General features: G+C 41.8%; 1 protein-coding gene across 1 annotated transcript in view; it reads right to left on the reverse strand.

Moving 5' to 3' along the window:
- Positions 1 to 1,048: 1,048 nt before the first annotated feature.
- The window catches only part of jazf1b (JAZF zinc finger 1b), a 296,764-nt gene continuing 277,873 nt past the window's right edge, over positions 1,049 to 19,939 (reverse strand). The window contains exons 4-5 of the mRNA XM_078539020.1: positions 19,710 to 19,879; positions 1,049 to 3,116 (exon numbers count right to left, since the gene is read on the reverse strand). Of these exons, the coding sequence (XP_078395146.1) occupies positions 2,940 to 3,116; positions 19,710 to 19,879 (347 nt within the window). The 3' untranslated portion in view covers positions 1,049 to 2,939. The remainder of the gene's footprint in view (positions 3,117 to 19,709; positions 19,880 to 19,939) is intronic.

Here is a 19,939-nt window from a genome sequence, read left to right on the forward strand (position 1 = left end):
ATAATATAAATTTGTTACTATAATATAAACTTAAGTCCAGTTCCCTTATCACCTAATAATAATCATTGATCAATTTACAAAACAATGTCAACCAAAGTAGAAAGTTTACCATTCAACACATATTTTGCTCTTAAAGCTTCTACACTATGGGAGAGGCAAATTATTTATTCTGATTAAAAAAAAATGTATCTGAAAAAATTCAACAGAAAGGAATATCCATGTAACTTCCGCTAACATAACATTGACCATTATTGTGAAAATTGTAATAAATTTACAATTTAGCCATCACCTTACATTTATCTCCTATGTAGAACTCCTGAGATTTTGCACGTGTTAAAACATGAGACATTCATTCACTGCATAAAAATGTTTATAACATAAATAAAAAAAAAGACCAACATTAAGACCTTGTATATTTGGGGTAATTTTTCTACTTTGCGCTCCTGATGGGAAGTCCTGTTGGCCAGTAGCATATATCAGAAATTTGGGTGCATTTTCAATCATTTTGCACAGCACATTCCGAAATCTCCAAGATGTGCATCATGGGGTAAAGCTCCCCATCATTAGCAAAGCTCAAAAATTATCCTAACATCACTTCCCCTTTTCCAGATCCTTTTAGGAGACATGCAATTCTCCAATTAAGGGGAAGGACAGGTGACATATTCCTAAGGCTTTTCACAATACAGCTCGGTAATGAATTGCTGGATTTGTTTCAAAAGCAGTTGAGATTGACTTGTGTCCCAACTTCCACTTCTATTTCTCTGTGGGGAAGTGTTTCACTTGGGTTTGATGCCTGCCGCTAGATAGCTTGGCTGAGATCTGGAACTTAAAGAATAATGAAACTTTCTTCCACATTTTGAGTACACTTCCAGAGCAGAGCAGTCTCCTCAAAATATGTAGTTACTCAGGGTGCATTTTCTACTTTTCCACTGCAAAATTAGAGAATTATAAGTGCAGGTGCTAAAAGTATATTCTGGTAAACTGGAACTATAACCTTTAAACTCTAATTACACTTCTGTGAAAGCAGAAAACATTTGTTGAGTCAGAGGCATTTTTATTATTTATTTGTGACTTCTTACATTTAGAAAGCAGCTTTTTGTGTGAGTTATCTGGGTGCCTTCAGTTGCTCACACCTCAACCTTACTTCCAATAAAGTAACATTCCCCCCATAGAACATATGAAAAATATAATTTAGAGCGCACTTTACAAAGACTTGACGATACAATTTGCTATACACAACAAAGTAACCCCATCCATATATGTTTCATAATACTGCCACAAGGTAGAAGCAAATACTTGTAAAATCTAATTATAGTTATTTATCAAGAATTTACATGCATTGATGACAAGTTTATGAGTGTTTTGACTTATCCAAAATTTTTCCATTTTCATCGTATGGAGCAGTACCAAGAAGGGCAGACTATTATGATCTCCTGCCAATAAGCCATCAAGACTGGAAATGACCAAATTTATCCTTACTCTAAAGTAAAACTTTACCATATGTAAGGTTAAAATGGCAAACATTGTTCACATGCAGCATAGTGATAGCACGTGGAAAGCTTAATTATAAATGGAATGCAGTGAGTTTTAGTAACAAGGCATTGATGAGCTTATTAATACAAGAGAAATTCACAAAAATACATTAACCATGAGTAGGAGGTTTAACATAAAAAAAATTCCGTAACCACCTCCTTAACATGCTTTGTCCTTGCAACCGTAGGCACATGCAAGTACAGTGGTTGCAGGTATTGGCAACACACAACATTTAAATCTACTTGCAACAGGCAACTACAAAGTGCTTAGAAACTCCATCGATTATGATGAAGAAGTTCAGTTCCACAGAACATATTCAAAGTGGTATATAACAAGAAAATTATTAATTTTAATATCATAACAAATTACCAAGAAAGCAAATATTTCCTGGAGAGGGAAAATTAAAAAAAGATATATAAAATTCTATTAAAAAAGTAATGTGCAAAGCCCTTGCACATTTCCCCTCTGGTTTAATAATAATTTTAATAACGCTTTGTAAATTTGTAGCTTTACATGCAGCAGATACGTCAACATATTTCCCACACTGCTGTATCTTTACCATACTAAACATCCACAAATTTACACCACGCTGACAGTTACAATGCTTGTTGATGTGAAGTTAAAGATTACATTGATGTCTGTAGCACATTCTGAATGAGATACAGATACTGGGGAATAATTTTAACTCTTGCCCATAATGTGAAACTGGTGATATCAGACTGGTCGCATGTCTCTTTCGATTTTCATTCCCTCTGCAATCATTGGTTAGGAAAATTGGAAGAGATACATCATGAGCAGCAACCAGATATCAACTGGTCCATACTATCGGCAGAAGTTAATAGTACCTCCACTGCATCTTCCATATACTCAAAGCAGTTTACATCTCACCGGGTCCACTTTGGTCGGCCAGCTTTTGGATTACAAAACCAGGCAATAAAATTACAACTTAAAAAAAAAGTACAAGTTGAAGATACAACAGCTTTAAAATAAGTCAATGTATTCACCACATATAAACATACTGAAATGTGAACATTGGCAGTATGCAAATTTGAGGAAATATTTTCAAATAACTTTACTTTTAGCACCTTATGGAATAACAATGGATTATAGGTATTATGAGCAGATGTACACGTGTACAAAAGCATGTACTCTACAGTCCAAAGATACATTATTCTAAGAGATACAAACAATTTTAAGCACGCACTTAAGAAGGCTGAAATTACTAGTGTTTGAAAAGTTGCTGAATTCATCCTACACCACAGAGGATGCTTCAGTTAGCAACTGCTGGTGATGCTTTGGATTGTTGGTATAGTCCAACCAGCACATATACATAACTATATATATATATGTATATATATATATATATATACACATACATATATACACACATAGATGTTTTGTCTCTTTTACTGCTGCATTTTTCTGATGATCTCAGCAGACACTGGCGGGTGGAAATTTATGGTGTGATGCCTCAGACCCTGTGCAGTCTTGTAGCTCTTCCCACAACGGCACTTAAATGGTTTGCGGACACGTATCTGAGTCCGATGACCATTCTTTGCATGGTATTTGATACCATTTACATTCTGTTGAGGAAACAAAAGCAGCATTAAGTTACAAATCAATATGAAAATGCTCAAATACAATTAAGATTGAGTAAACAAAGTGTTCAAAGTTATTTTGATTCAACCATGGGCAAGTTAAATTATGGCACTATCTCAAATTAAAATGGTTTGGTTGACCTATTTAATGACTGAACATTTAAATCTGCCATAATTGCAAAACTGTTTTTCCCAAAGATTTTCCTTCAGCCCCTCCCCACACAACCCAACCTCAAACCAAACCTATCCTCCCTTGGCAGTTAAGATTCTGCCTAGAGTGTGTGTTTCCTCATGTAGGGAAGTGTAAAACTAGGAGCCATCACATAAGATACTGACAGTCCCCATGAAATCAAATAGGAAATTCAGAATAAATTTCTTTACCCAGAGAGTGGTGAGAATGCAGAAATAGGGGAGTAGTTGAGATGAATAACATAGATCCATTTAAGAATCTAAATGAACATATGAGGGGAAAAGGAATAGAAAAGGGTTATAATGATAGAGTTAGATAAGGGAGGATAGGAGGAGCATAAAAGCTGGCATAGACCAATCAATTTTAATTGCCAGATTTTACAAACAAGCACAAATTATTCTAGCACTTTAAACTTTGGACAAATTGTGTTCCCACTGTTTTGCAAATCTGCCACGAACAAGACATATTTGTGGGGCACACTTACTGTTCCTCACCTACAAGGAACCTTTAAATAAATTTGTCCTCTAAGAGCCTTTCAAAAAAAGAACTTACCTGGGCCAGGAATCTTTCCGTTGGCAGATTTTGCTGGTATGCTCGAGATCACACAGGCCAATAGTTGGGACTGTGGTTAAAATAGCGCGCATATTTTGATACTGTCATTTATAATAGGTCCCGCTTGTCTGGGGTGGTGGGGTGGGCAGCCTTCCTGTGCCTGAAACCAAGTGTATATAAAATGGCAGGGGGAACACAGCACAGAGCCCCTCACCATCTTACCCTTCATTCCTTGCTGGGTTAAGGCTGGGAGGGGGTTGGTGGTGGGAAAACAGAGGGTGTGTGGTTGGAGGGGTTAAATGTTGGCCCTGTAGTGTGAAGCTACAATTTCTTTCCAGTGGCTTGTCATTAATGTCTTCTAATTGTTTATAAAAGATTGAGGAGTAATATGATCGAGGTGTGTTCAAAGGATTTAATAAATGGTGGTGCAAGCTTAAGGGCTGAAAGGCCTATCCTGTTCTTATGTTCCCTTTTGCTCTTCTGTAAGCTTAATATATTATCATGCTTGCTTTCTCACTTTTATAATAGCCAAAATTAGAGACCATAACATGTTATAGGAATTGAATGGCAGCTGGTCTCAGTTATACTTACCCTTGCACATTGATGATTTTAAATTTTTTTTGTGTGGCGATTGTTAAGTGTGAGCTGATAGTGGCGCAGTAAGGGAATCTGGGCATCTGAAACCAAGTGAGCAATTGTGTATCTCCATAAGGAATTAAACTGAAGGCTTGTGAAATTAACTGTTCAAGGATTGGGAAGGAAATGTAAATTAGAGTGGGTGAATTCAATGCCAAATCAGACAGTACAGAAAAGAAATAAAGGGAGGGAAAGAAATGGATTAAGAGGGAGAGAAAAGAAGAAACAGAAAGAAAAAGTAAAAAAAAAAATTGAATGTTACATTTTAAAATATTCAACAATTAAAACCTGAAGGAATGAGACTCCAGTGCCAGTGAGATCGACTGGTAGTAATTAAAACTCATCATGACATTAATAGGGTACTTCGACCAAAATGAACAAAACTTGCAGATTGGCTTAGCTTGGCTTAGCTTGGTGAAGTGTTTCTTGTGCAAAGTGTTATCTAATTGTACACAGCTACTATGAATAGTTCAGAAAGTTAATGTTCTTCAAATAAATATTATTTATTTACAACATTAAAAAATCTATATTGAATAAAATACTTATAATTAAATTCACATTCAGAGCTGAAACACTGATTAGTAATAATATGCTTCAACACACTATTGTGCTACAAGAAATAAAATCAATATTTTATACAACTACAGCATGAAAAGTTCACAACATACCTGCGATTCCTTTAGATTGAGTATATTGAAAAGTTTTGGGGTGATTTGAACCATATATTTAAGATAATTCCGGTGCTTCAAATGAGCATAATTTCAGAACAATTACATTGAAGGACTTTAAGGAAACCAAAACATTCCAGGTGTGGTCTCACCAAGGCTTCCTTACTCCTGCACTCAAATCCCCTTGCAGCAAGGGCAAACGTAGCATTTGCCTTCCTAATTGCTTGTTGCATTTGCATGTTAAATTTCAGCGACTTATGAACAAGGAAACCCATGGCCCTTTGGACATCAACACTTCCCAATCTCTCCCCACTTAAGAAATGTTCTGCATTTTTGTTTTTCCTACCAAAGTGGATAACTTCACACTTATCCACATTATATTCCATCTGCCATGTTCTTGCCCACTCACTTAGTCTGTCCAAATTTCTCTAAAGCCTCTTTGTATCCTCCTCACAATACACATTCTCACCTAGTTTTGTGTCATCAGCAAACTTGGAAATATTACATTTGGTCCTCACATCCAAATCATTAATACAGACTGTAAATAGCTAGGGCCCAAACACTGATCATTGCAGTACCCCACTAGTCACAGCCTGCCAACCTGCAATTGATCCATTTATTCCTACTCTGTTTTCTGTCCACTAACCAATCTTCAATCCATGCCAGTATATTTCCCCCCTATCCCATGAGCTTTAATTTTGCTTACTAACCTCCTATGTGGGACATTATTGAAAGCCTTCTGAAAATCCAAATGCACCACATCCATTGATTCTCCCTTACCTGTCCTACTAGTAACATCCTCAAAAAACTCCAACAGGTTTGTCAAACATGATTTCCCTTTCATAACTCCATGTTGACTCTGCAATCACACCATTATTTTCTAAGTGCCCAGTTATCATGTCCTTTAGAATAGATTCAAGCATTTTTTCTACTACTGATGTCAGGCTAACAGGCCTGTAGTTCCCAGATTTTTCTCTCCCTCCTTTCTTAAATAGTGGGGTTACATTTGCTACCTTCCAATGTGCAGGCACTGTGGGTGTACCTACACCACATGGACTACAGCGGTTCAAGAAGGCAGCTCACCACCACCTTCTCAAGGACAATTAGAGTCATTGAGTCATAGAGGTCTACAGCACAGAAAAAGGCCCTTCAGCCCATTGAGTCAAACAAGTACCTAATTATTCTAATCCCATTTTCCAGCACTAGGCCCATAGCCTTGTATGCCATGGCATCGCAAGTGCACATCCAAAAATACTTCTTAAATATTATGAGGGTTTCTCCCTCTACCACACTTTCAGGCAGTGACTTCCAGATTCCCACCACCCTCTGGGTGAAAAAATTCTTCCTCACATCCCCTCTAAACCTCCTGCCCCTTACCTTAAATCTATGCCCCCTGGTTATTGATCCCTCCACCATGGGGAAAGATTCCTTCCTGTCTACCCTATCTATGCTCCTCATAATTTTGTACACCTCAATCATGTCTCCCCTCAATCTCCTCTGGTCCAGGGAAAATAACCCCAGTCTATCCAATCTCTCCTCATAACTAAAGCTCTCCAGCACTTGTGCAATCACATCCTTCCTATAATGTGGATTCCAGAACTGCACGCAATACTCTAGCTGTGGCCTAACCAGCGTCTTATACAGTTCCAGCATAACCTCCCTGCTCTTATATTCTATGCCTCGGCTAATAAAGGCAAGTATTTCACATACTTTCTTAACCACCTTATCTACCTATCCCGCTACCTTAAGGGACCGGTGGACATGTACATGTACTGATCCTCGGTACTTCCCAGAGTCCTACCATTCATCGTGTATTCCTGTGCCTTGTTTGACCTGTCCAAGTGCATCACCTCACACTTATCCAGATTAAAATCCATTTGCCACTGATCAGCCCATCTGACCATCCCGTCTATATCCTCCTGTAATCCTCATTATTTACCATCCTATCAATTTTCGTGTCATCCGTGAACTTACTGATCAACTCACCTACATTCAAGTCTAAATTGTTTATATATACCACAAACAGCAGGAGACCCAACAGCGATCCCTGTGGAACCCCACTGGACACAAGCATCCAGTCACAAAAACACCCCTTGACCATCACCCTCTGCTTCTGCCACTCAGCCAATTCTGGATCCAATTTGCCTTGGATCCCATGGGCTCTTACCTTCGTTATCAGTCTCCCATGTGGCACCTTATCAAAAGCCTTGCTGAAGTCCAAGTAGACTAAGTGAAATGCACTGCCCTCATCTACACACCTGGTCACCTTAGGGTAGACGATGAGTGCTGGCCTAGCCAACGACACCCACATCCCATGAATTAATAAAAAAAAAATCTTGGTTCTTCTTTGCTGAACTTTTAAATGTTCCCAATCATCAGGCTTACTACTTTTTTTTTGCAACTTTATATGCCTCTTCCTTTGATCTAATAGAGTCCTTAACTTCTGTTAGCCATGGTTGGATCACTTTTCCTGCTGGCTTTTTGTGCCTTAAAGGAATGTAAATTTGTTGCAAATCCGTGTATTAATTCTTTAAATTCTAGCCTTTGCCTGTCTACTGTCATACCTTTGCATGTAGTTCCTCGATCTACGTCAGCCAATTTTCCCCTCATACCTTCATAGTTTCCTTTGTTTAGATTAAAGACCCTAGTTTCGGACTGAAGTACATCACTTTCAAATGTCATGTAAAATTCTATCATATTATGGTCGCTCTTTCCTAAAGGCTCCTTTACAACAAGATTATTAATTAGCCCTTTCACATTGCACAATACTAGATCTAACATAGCCCGTTCTCCAGTTGGTTCCTCAACGTACTGTTCTAAAAAACTATTGTGTATACATTCCAGGAATTTGTCCTCCAAAGCATTAGTGCTAATTAGGTTTACCCAGTCTATATACAGATTGAAGTCCCCCATGATTACTGTATTACCCTTGTTTCATGCATCTCTAATTTCCTGATTCATACAATGCTCTACATTACCACTACTATATGGTGGCCTAAAAACATTTCCTTCCAAAATTTGCTACCCCTTGCTGTTTCTTAGCTCCACCCAAACTGATTCTACACCTTGATCTTCCGATCTACGATCCTCTCTCACTAACATACTGATCCCATCCTTTATCAACAGTGCAATCCCCCCTCCTTTTCCTTTTTGTCTATACTTCCTAAATACCAAATATCCTTGAACTTTCAGTTCCCGGCCATGGGAACTGAAGGCTGCAGCCATGTTCCCATAATGGCAATTAGATAATACCTGTTCACTTTTATTTGTGCCGTCAATTCATTTACTATGTTGCGAATGCTGCGTGCATTCAGGTAGGGTGCTTTTAATGCTGTCTTATCATTTTCACAATCTCTAGTCTTAACTGCTAGCACACTCTTATGTTTGTCTGCTCTGTCCCTTCCTGACACACTTGCTATCCTGCTCTCTTACTTTCTCCTCTCTCTTTAGTTTATCACATCTTCCCTAATCCTCTATTTTGTTTAAAGCCCTCTTTACTGCCCTAGTTATACGACTCGCCAGAACACTGGTCCCAGCACAGTTAGGGTGAAGACTGTGCTAACAGCAGAGCACCCACTTTCCCCAATCCTGATGCCAGTGCCTCAGGAATTGAAACTCATTTCTCCCACACCAATCTTTGAGCCACGCATTTAACTCTCTAATCATATTTACCCTACACCAATTTGCTCGTGGCTCAGGTAATCATCCAGAGATCATTACCTTTGAGGCTCTGCTGTGTCTATTCCCCTCATTATACTGTCCCTTACTACCGCTACATTCATGTTAACTCTCCCTACTTGAATGGTTTCCTGTACCATGGTAAGTTTGCTCAACCACCCTGCAGTCCCCACTCTCGTCCATACAGCCTGCAAGCACCTTGAACCTGTTAGACAATTGCAAGAGCTAAGGCTCCTTCTCAATTCCCTTACCTGCCTCACCTACAGTCATACCCTACTGTCCCTGACCACTGATCAAAACAGAAGATCCTAACGGGTGTGACCACCTCCTGGAAAAAGTGCCCAAGTAATGTTCCCCCTCTCTGATGTGTTGCAATGTCCACAGCTTGGCCTTCAGCTTGATGACTCTGAGCCTGAAGCTCCTCAAGCCACAGACACTTACTGCAGAGTTGTCTGCCCTGGATCACACTGGCATCCAGGAGCTCCCACATCCTGCAGTCACAGCACATCACCTGTCCTGCCAATCTTATTGTATATTAATTAACTAATTAATTATTTTCTTAGTTTTGAATTAAATTAATGCCTCCTCTCAACACCACTTACTGTACTAATTTAAGCCTTAGTAATTCAATAAATACAATCAGTTAAGAATAAAAGAAATAATGAGCTCACTAGTTTCTTACTTCCCTTCTGCCACTGTCTCTAAATTAATTATAAGGTAGGTACTTTAGGGTTATTCAAAAGTTTATGGGGAGACTTTTCTCCCCATCATGCGGGCTGGGTGGGAGCGGGTGCATGGCCGATTGCCGCTAGCGATTGGCTGCGCGCCGCCATTTTACATGGACGGGCCAATCCAGCGTGACGTGCACCCGGAAGTGCTCAGTGCTCCCTGTGCGGGTAGGGGGAGGAGGGAGTGTTGGGGCCTGCGCTCCTCCGTGCATGCACGCGAAAGAGCGCAGAAATCTCCCTGAGGCACGGAACAGCCTCAGGGAGATTAAGGAAAGTCATAAAAATTTGATAAATAAAAAAATAAAATTATTCAGACATGTCCCCTCATGTGACATTGTCTTGTCTGTGATGTCACTGTTTACTTTTTTTTCAAATTCAGCGTTCTTGAATTTCTCTCTGTGCATCCCCCACAGGTCCGCTCCTCTCTCTGCCTCTCTCCAAAGGTAAGTGGACTAGGCCTTGCTCCTCATGCTGTATCTATTCTCCCCCGGCTGTGCATCCCCCACAGGTCCGCTTCTCTCTCTGAAGATAAGTGGGAATGTTCAAAGCACCACATGCCCATCACTCACCCATCAGCAATTAATGGTGCCCAGGACTCATGTCTGACATTCAGATACTCCACCCTCATACAACTTCCAATGATGCTGGCCTCAGATCCACTGCTTCCACATACCTCCAGCTATTCAGCTTTGACAGGCATATCACCCAAACATGGTGGAACACCCTCACAGACATTCTGTCCTCTCTCTTACAAGTCAAAGTTGCCTGCGATAAAAGGAAGCAAAGCCGAAATGGTGGGGGGCAAATATAACTGCAGTCTCTGAGCCTGATAGAGAAGATGGTGCTGCACATCATGGGGCTGGCTGCAACAGAACCCACAGCATTTGGCGTCACCGAGAGCATTCAGGATGATGATACATTATTGCCTATGGCCCTTCTAAACACTTCACCTTCATCCTGCTATCTGCATGAAGTGCAAGATGCAGATGGTGCGACCATCTACTTCTTGTTTTACACCTAGCTCCCCTTCCTCACCCCAGACCTCGCGTTCTGAATGTTACTTAAGAATTAGATACCCAAGAACTGTCACCTAGTCAGCCACAGTAACTCTAGGCAGAGGAGAGCTAGCTGCACCCAATCTCTGAGGAAGGAGCACCATTACTTGATCTGACACTCTCAGCCACCAGTTCAGATACTGGCACTGTGTGTACTTTATACACGAGTGTGCAATTGGGATCTGTATATGGTGAATCAGTGTGAGTTGCAGTGAGGCCAGAGGGAAAGGATAACTTATGTGCCAGCTCAGTGGAAGGTGAGGTCACAGATAAGTAGTGCTAGAGGGACTCAGATTAAGACTTTGATGAGGCAGTGTATCAGAGAATGCTGACGAAGATGCACACCAAAATGCTCTGTGCAATGGCAGACTTGCCAGTATATTGTCAGCATTAAGAGCATGGAGGAGTTCGGTTCCACTGTGGCATAGGGCATTGCGTGGAGCTTGGAGCCCATCCTTTCCACTGTGGAAATGGTAGCAAATTCCATGACAGCACTCTCAAACCCATTCAGGATGATGACATATTATCGTTTATGACCCACTTCACCCTCACCCTGCTATTTGGCATGAAGTGCAAGATGCAGATGGTGGCCAATTTCTTAGTTTTCACTGCAGCACAGGCAGAAGTCATCCTACTGTGCTGTGGTGGAAGCTCATCCTGAGGTTATAAGCTTGCTGCCATGCAGGCTCAGGCATCTGGCTGTGGATACTAGTGCTTAAAGGAGCATGAAGATTCTTGCGGTAGTTCAGTAATCTGTGCTGTACCAGATTATTAAGATTGCTGAGGTGCCACCCTTTAGGAATGGCAGTGGCACTGTGGTGTACAAACCTGCTATGCTCTCTCGTGATAACAAAATTTGTGTTCCCAGCACTGCCACCCTGCCAGTGTCCTGTCTGTTGCCTTTCTGCCAGCCAGCCCAGATTGCTGCTGCCCATGCTGGGCCCTCAAGACTCAGAGATGCCCCACAGCATCCTGCAAAGCCATTTGCAGTCTCTCCCCCAGTGAATGTCAGCAGTTTTCCACCAGCCATATTGTGACTGGGTAGCATTACCTAGGAGCACTAGATAGGCACTAAGAGAGTGCACGGGGTGAATATTTCTGTTTTGCATGTATAGTTGGATGTGTTGGCGGATAAAGATGCTAAAGGGAAAGTTTTTGTTGGTGGCTTTTATTGTAGGATGGTGGCTGTGATGAAGTTTCTCAGGCAGATTTAACAGTGGACAATGGTGATAACAGGAGTTTGAGCAGGCACTCTTGAGTCCATCCAAAATAAAGGAGTCCAGGATGCATCCCATCTTTCTCCTCCTCTTCCTGTACCTCATGAGGTGGCCTCTAGATTCCTGGTGGCAATGGCTGCACCTGCATGATGTCGATATTATGGAGAATGCAGCAGACTACCACAGCCTTGGACAGCTGCTCTATGATATGCATGGTGGTTCCATGGTGCTACCAAGCCAAAAATCGTGACTTTTATTTCAATAGACAAAGGGGCAGAATATTATGGAGAACAGGGGAATGGACGGATTGCAACCCCCCCACCACCCGAGAAGCAAAGCTGGTGTGGAGCCGACCTGCTCCACGCTAGCCCACCCCTCAACCATAATGCACTGAGGGCAGGTTAAATTCGGACAGTGTGAGGCTTTCGCCCCTCCTTGGGGAGGAAGTCCCGCCCACGGGAGCTGCCGGGCGATCTGAATGGCCAGCGGTTCCATCAGTCCCAGCAGCATCAAGAGCGCATTAGTGGGCACTGCCGTGATTGCAAGCAGGCCTAAGGAGGAGGCCTATGGATCCCTGAGCCAGGTAAGTCTGACGTCTTGGGCAGGGAGGGTTTAGGCAGTTTAGGAAAGGGGGCGACGGGTGGGGTGGGGGTGGTGTGTTTTATGGAACAGGTGGGTAGGAAGAAAGGGGGGTACTATCTTAGGGGGGCTGCCCTCTATTTGCAAACGGAACCCCCGAAGATAGTGCACCCCCTTCCTTCCCGCCTTTTGAAACAGATTTTCAAAGAAGCGTCCTGTCCACTCCCGCCCAGCTTCCAGCTGTTTTATGGCGTGGACAGTGTATTATTGGGGTGAACTGGCTTGTTAACAAGCTCAATTGGTCTTGATTATTTATTTAAATATGGTGGATGGGCTGATGTCAGCGCTTGCCCACACCCCATATTATGGGGGTGAGCTTGGGGTGGGCACCCATCCTAATTTAAAAGACCCCCTGCTGAAAACACACCCGGCGGGGTCACATAAAATGCAGCCCAAGGTAACAGAAATTAATAGAAACATGTAACTTAGATAATAGAAACAATATTCTTTCTATTCAGTTTTGTGATAAAGGTTACTTTATAAAGCACAAATAATATCTGAATCAAAAGCTTATGGTCTTGTACTTTTAAAATTCAAATGATATATGTTCTCTAAGAACTTTAAACATACAATGCAGGTGTTTTTAAAACTTTCAACCTGTGTCCCTTAATGAGATTAAAGAACCTTCTTTATTCTGTTCAGCAGTTCAAGGCCAAACATTCAGTCCAATTCGCTTGTGCTAATCTATTGACAGAGGTGGGGAATACTTATTCGTGTGTCTGCATCATTACCCTTCTCCGTGTCATCAAGCTCACCATGGATCATTAATTCATCCCCAGTCTGGCTGCTCACACACTAATGGTGTGCAAGATATCAGTGAGACAGCCCTCCTGAATTTCAGATGAGGGCAGAGATTCCACAAGCAAACCAGGAATTATTTAGTTCTAGCAGCACTTAAGACGAGCTGTCAAACAAAACACAGACAATATGTAGTAAATTATAGGATTTTTGTTTCATTGAAGAGCTACTCTTCTCAATGCTTTGATAGCCTCCAGGGAAATTATCTTTCTGTACTATCGCCATGGATTGTTTGCTTCCTGAACCAAAGAATTATGCTTTTAAAATACTCCCACTTTCCAGCATGTCTTCTGCCTCAATCTGTACTGTGTCTGTTCAATCAGACCACAATATAATGATCATCACCACAGAATTTTTAACTAAGTGTTACGGATTGTTATAAACTGCAGGAACTAGCAGTAATAAGATTAAAAGGCTTATTGCGCTTTGTGCCAGCTGCTGCAGTTGACAGTTATTCTATCCAAGTTAATGTGGTGCTGGATAATTATATTTTGTAAAACCCAATTTAGCTGATACCATTTGTGTTTCTTATAGTTAAGTTTTTCTGTTTGCATTCACTATGTTGGCTAAGGGAGAGAGATAATACACAACTGACATTTTTGAAGGAATAAAAAACTGAATTTTAACCTGTGCATCATATGCCTTGGTTTAAAATAAAAACAGAAAATGCTGGAAAAACTCAGCAAGTCTGGCTGCAACTGTGGAGAGAGAAACAAAGTTAATGTTTCAAGTCCGTATGACTCTTCTTCAGAGCTCTGATTTCCAGCATCTGCAGTATTTTTCTTTTATATGCCTTAGCTTGACTGTTTTACTAGTGTGGTGACATAACATACTGGGTGCATCAATGTGTGATTCCTTAGAATGAAAAGATGTAGGTTTGTGCTTACAAACCTCACAAAATTTCCAAGTCCTCATCTGCAATGAAGTACTCTATGAACATGTATTCAAAACTCGCTGTGGGAACTTGTCTCAGAAAGATTCTAAATATATGAAGGTTAAGAATCTGCATAGTACTAGTATTGCTATTATTACTACTACAATTATAGCTGCAACAACTAACATTTATATAATGCCTTTAATTTGGAAAAACATCCCAAGGTGCATCATAACAGAGCAAGGGAAAACAAAGGATGCTGAACCAAAGAAGGGGGTGACCAAAAGCTTGGTCACAGATGTGGGTTGCTCCTTTGAGATAGGTGGGTAGGGAGCAGTGTTTACAGAGGGATTTAGGGAGGGAATTTCAGAGCATGGAGCCTGGTTGGCTGAAGGATGACTGAAAATTTGGGACGGTGGATGGTGGGGTGGGGTGGAAGATGAATGCACAAGAGGCCCAAGTCCAGTTTGTAGTGCTGTAGAGGTTACAGATATGGGGAGAGGTAAGGCAATAAAGAGATTTTAAGATGAGGATGAGAATTGTAAACTTGACGCATTTGGGGGTCAAGAACTAATATTAAGTTGGTGACGTCATGGGTTAATAGGCAACTGGAGCTTGGTGTAGAATAGAATACTGGTAGCAGAGTTTTGGATAAGGTGAAGTTTACATAGGGAGGCCTATCAGAGGAACATCAGAAGAGTTCAGTTTGGAGATAGTAAAGGCATTGATAAGTGGCAGAGAGGCTGAGGTCAGGTCAGGGGTGGACAAATGCTACAGTCATGGAATTGAGCAGTTTTTGCGATGTGGTGGATTTTGGATTGATAGATCAACTCAACGAATAGAGTGTTGAGGTTGTGAAGAATCTGATATAGTTACCAGAAAAAAAACTCAATAAATTAAAATGACATAGGAGGATATATTCCTCAACAGCTCTCCTGTTTGGCCACTTAATATGCATAAATGGGTTTTCTGCTGATCTAAGTCAAAGAGCATATTCATGGTGCTAGACTCTCTAGCTAGTTCTGCAAACAAAATAATTATCAAAAATGGTGACAATAAAAACAAGAACTGCCAGGAATACTCAGTAGGTCAGGCAGCATTTGGAGAGAGGAACAGATTTAACATTTCAGGTTGATGACCTTTCATCAGAACCGAAAAAAGATAGAAACGTAAGAGTTTTTAAGCTGGTAGAGAGGGCTGGAGGCAGGAAGAACAAAAGGGAAGATCTGTGATAGGGTGGGGAGCAGGGGAGATTAACTAACAAAAGATTTCATGATGCAAAAGCAAAGGAGAGTGGTAATGGGTATAGTAGGCTACTAGGGGTGGTGAAGTCCTGTTGCAGGGCTTGAAAGTGGGCCAATCCCGCTTCGGCTGGTGGTGGGACCTTGGGATGGCATAATGCCAGTGGAAGAAAATTAAGAGGCTGGCACTGGAATCAGGGTCCAATTAGGGATGGAGCTGACGGGCCAATCAGAGGACTGGCAGCCTAGCAGTACAACTGCTAGCAGTGACCATTGCTGAGGCTGCAGTCCGGTGAGGGGGCATCTCAATAGTGGGGCACTCTCGAAAACAGGTAAGTGGGGTTGGAGGAAGCCGGAGGCCTGGCAGCCATGGAATGGAGCACCAGCAGTGCCATTGAGTGTCCATTAAGGAGGGTGCCCCCGAACCCACTGGGAGGCCACAAGGGTTTACCTGGTTGTTTCCCCACACAGTGGCGGACACTCCTGACATGGGCAAAATGCCCAGGGAGGCAGAAATTGGGGAATGGTTTAGCTGCCTTGCAGCAGTCTCCTAGTGAGATACTGGTGGCTCAGCAATCCAGGCAGGCTTAGAGTCCACCCTGCCTGTCTGGGTTCAGCAGCAACTGCAGGCCACCCCATGGAGGGGCACCCTCTCTGCAGTGGTGGCCCGGTTCTGAATCCATTTTTATTTTAAATTTGGAAAAGATGGGGAGAGGGTACCTCCATTTTGGGGCATCATCTTTCTCTCTAACCTACCATGGCATCCTGCTGCTGCTTTCATGCTGGAGGTCCTCTTATTGGGCCTCCAGCTTCAAGTGCTTCCTGCCATCCTTAGTTATCTGGTGTTACTATTCTGAGACAGCAGTATCAGACAAATGAATTCCAGCCAAAACCATTGCACAGAATATGGCAACATTAGGCAATCTCTGTCTTTGCTGCACCCAACAATGCAGCGAGTGGCTGCTTCATTAGATTCTGGAGCAAATCCCCATCTAGAAAGCAGCCAGATGCTTCCACCTCCACTGAAGCACAGACTACTGGTGACAGTAGAAGGTAGAATATACAGCACACTGCATAATGGTTTCCAAATCTTGATGACTGAGGTGCATGCTGCCATCTCTCAGAACTTTCAGGATCTGTTAGCTATGCGATCAACCATCTTGTGGAGGCACAGATCCAGCACTCAGGGAATGGCACTGGCTGGCATTCACTGTCTGATATTGCTGTCTCTCAGAATAGTAACACAGGGCAGGCATCTGGCTCAGAGCACCATGCCAGTGTATTGTGGGAGGTGACACTAGTCACAAGTTGCAGAGATGCAGAAATGACACTTGGTCACTGCTGCATGGGCAGCCAATCGCAGCTGTTCAACACAGATAATTGTGAGGTCGTACATTTTGATAGGGAAGAAAGGGAGATTACTTATCTCTTCAAAGGTGAAAATCTAGGTGGGTTGTAGAAACAAAGGGATCTCGGAATACAAATACATCTATCATTCGAAGTTGTACCACTGGTTTGCAAGGCCATAAAAAGAACAAACCAAGCGTTAGACTTTATTTCTAAAGGGACAGAATTGAAAAACAGGGATAAAAGCAAAAAACTGCGGATGCTGGAAATCCAAAACAAAAACAAAAATACCTGGAAAAACTCAGCAGGTCTGGCAGCATCTGTGGAGAGGAGCACAGTTAACGTTTCGAGTCCGCATGACTCTTCAACAGAACTGTCGAAGAGTTATGCGGACTCGAAACGTTAACTGTGCTCCTCTCCACAGATGCTGCCAGACCTGCTGAATTTTTCCAGGTATTTTTGTTTTTGTTTTGAAAAGCAGGGAATTCATGCTGAACCTACATCGAATCTTGGAAGACCACACTTAAGAACATTGTGTGCAGTTCTGGTTGCCATATTATAAAAAGAATACGAAGACAACGAAGAGGGTGCAAGGACAATTTACAAGGATGATACCAGAAATCTGTGGGTATACATGTCAGGAAAGAATTGACAGGTTGAGACTCATTTCTCCTGAGCAAAGAAGGGTGACCTAATAGAGCTCCTTAAAATTATGAAAAGTTTAGATAGAGTGGATACAGAGACAATGTTTCCTCTTGTGGGGAACAGCATATCTAGAGGCCATCAATATGAGTTAGTCCCCACTAAATCCAACAGGGAATTCAGAAGAAACTTATTTACCCAAAGAGTCATGAAAATGTGGAACTTCCTACCATAGGGATGAGTTGAAGTGATTAGTATAGATGCACTTAAGGGGAAGCTAGACAAGTGTTTGAGGGAGAAGATGGTAGATTTAGATGAGAAAAGGTGGGAGGAGGCTTGAGTGGAGCATAAACACCAGCATTGACTGGTTGGGCCAAATGGCCTGTCTTTATGCTGTAGAGCCAATGTAATTCCATGTAATCATGTGTTATGGATCCTCAGGGTGTAATTGAGGAGAAACACTAGATTGGTGAAAGAAAGGCATGTGTAGCCACAGAGGGGAAGCATGGTGTTAGGAAAGAGTAAATTGGCTGAGTTCACTTTGGACTTTACTGTTAAAAAAAAAGTAGAATGGTGGGCTTTATTATTAAAGGAGGTTATAGACATAAGAGAAAGAGTGCTCTTATTTGCTGTGACCTATTCACTCGGTGATGAATATTGGCATGGTCATGTGGGTGGAAAGAAGGTGATATGTTGGTATATTGTTGCATGGGTAGTGGATTGACAGAAGATCTCTATGAGAGTGTGGGAGAGGAGGTGGTGAAGAATTTAGTGTCAAAGATAGATTGTGTTATAAAGAAGAGAAATCTTTAATAATGGGATGTGTTCAGATAGCCTCTGGGTAATGCTATTTGTAAGAGTAAATCTTGGGCAGTAAAGGGAAAGTCCTGAACATTAGTGTTGCATATAAGAGACAGTTGTGCAATGAACCCAAGAGGATAGCTAATGCAGGTGAGAAATTTGTAACAGAACTAGGATAGAAAATTGCACAAAAATAGCACAATACACTTCTGGTGAGCTCTGCACTTATTTCTAGCCTTCTGAGAATAAACTTCAACTGTTCGGGAAAATCATGGGCACATCCCAGTGCTTGATGTGGTATGTATAACTGCTTATTTTAAGAAATCAAAGCTCCCCATAATACACAATGCACTTTCAATTTTCTTAACAACCCAAAGGCATCACAAAAATATACTTTAGATGCAAATTCTAGTTAAACTGCAAACAATTTAACCTTATTGGTTTTCATCCTAGAGGTAGGGAGCAGGAGTTGGGAAATTTCCCAGCTTGGGCCGTGCACTTTGGAAGAAAGTGCCAGCAAAGATGGGATTTTTGTTCCAGGAGGGTGGGTGCTAAATGGAGTAGGAGGCAGCCACAGGAACTACCAAGTGCCAAAGTAGGCAGTCAAGAATGCATAATGAGGCTTGGCTGAGAGCCCATGCATCCGTTAGACAGTTGAAACAGCTGCACCGCAGGGAAAACATTGCTTGATCGACAGATCTTGCTCCCTGATCTATTTTGTCAATTGCACGACGTTTATTTATACAAGTTAAAGAGGTTTCGAATGCTTGCAGTTTCAGCTATTGATACTTTAAAGAGTCTGGATGATTGACACTTTTATAGGCTGTAGTGAAGAGAGTTTTTTTAAAGTAGAAAGTTATGAATGAGTGACTATTTTTTTCTAAAAGCTTTTTCACATACTATTGTTACTATAGGGTTCATTGGTTCTGGGGTGTCAAGTGGGTGAATGGGCATGGAAGTGCCATATCTTGGCATGGAGGAAATGAGGGGCCATGGGGAGTGGCTGGAGGGGCACAGCTTGACATGGATAGTGTGAGGGACCATGGGGATAAGTGGAGGAGCACAGCATGGCATGGAGGGTATGAAGGCCCCTGGGTGGGGGGTGGACGACCTTATTCCAAGAAAATTGCAGAGGCTAGTACATGCCTATCCCCACAATGGAGATGGCCAGGTCAGGTGTACAGGGTACGGGTTCACCACCTGATCCAGCCCACACTCTTAAGCTACACTCGTGAAAATTGGGGGCTCCAGGAAATCAGGTTGGGAATCTTGGAATCAGGTCCCAGCCGCCAGTTCTAAATCTCCATGGAGCCTCTCTGACTCTATGAAAATCAACCCATTGTTGTTGTTGTAGCAATTTAATCTGGTGAAGTAGACTGCTTAACAGTCCTAATAAATCCATAAAAAAAAACATTTTTCCTGTGATGATACCCAGTATATTGATATTATATAACTGAAATTCAATCATTGTTCAACAGATTATTTATCTGTATTGCTTATCATTCAATGTACCTTATATCTCTTTTTACATCCAGGAACAGGACAGGCAAAAGGTTTTTCTTCTCCTCCATTCATGCACATGGAACTCAGAATAGCTTCTGAACTAATTGCACTTTCTGTGGTCCAAGATTCATCACTGTCTGATTCTTCATAGTCTACCTCTTCTTCATCATATTCACTACCTGAGAGAGAGAGAGAGAGATGGGGAGACATGTTTAAAAACAAAAAGGAAATCAAGTCAT

This window comes from Cetorhinus maximus, chromosome 3 (assembly GCF_964194155.1).
Source record: "Cetorhinus maximus chromosome 3, sCetMax3.hap1.1, whole genome shotgun sequence".
NCBI classification, from domain to species: domain Eukaryota; kingdom Metazoa; phylum Chordata; class Chondrichthyes; order Lamniformes; family Cetorhinidae; genus Cetorhinus; species Cetorhinus maximus.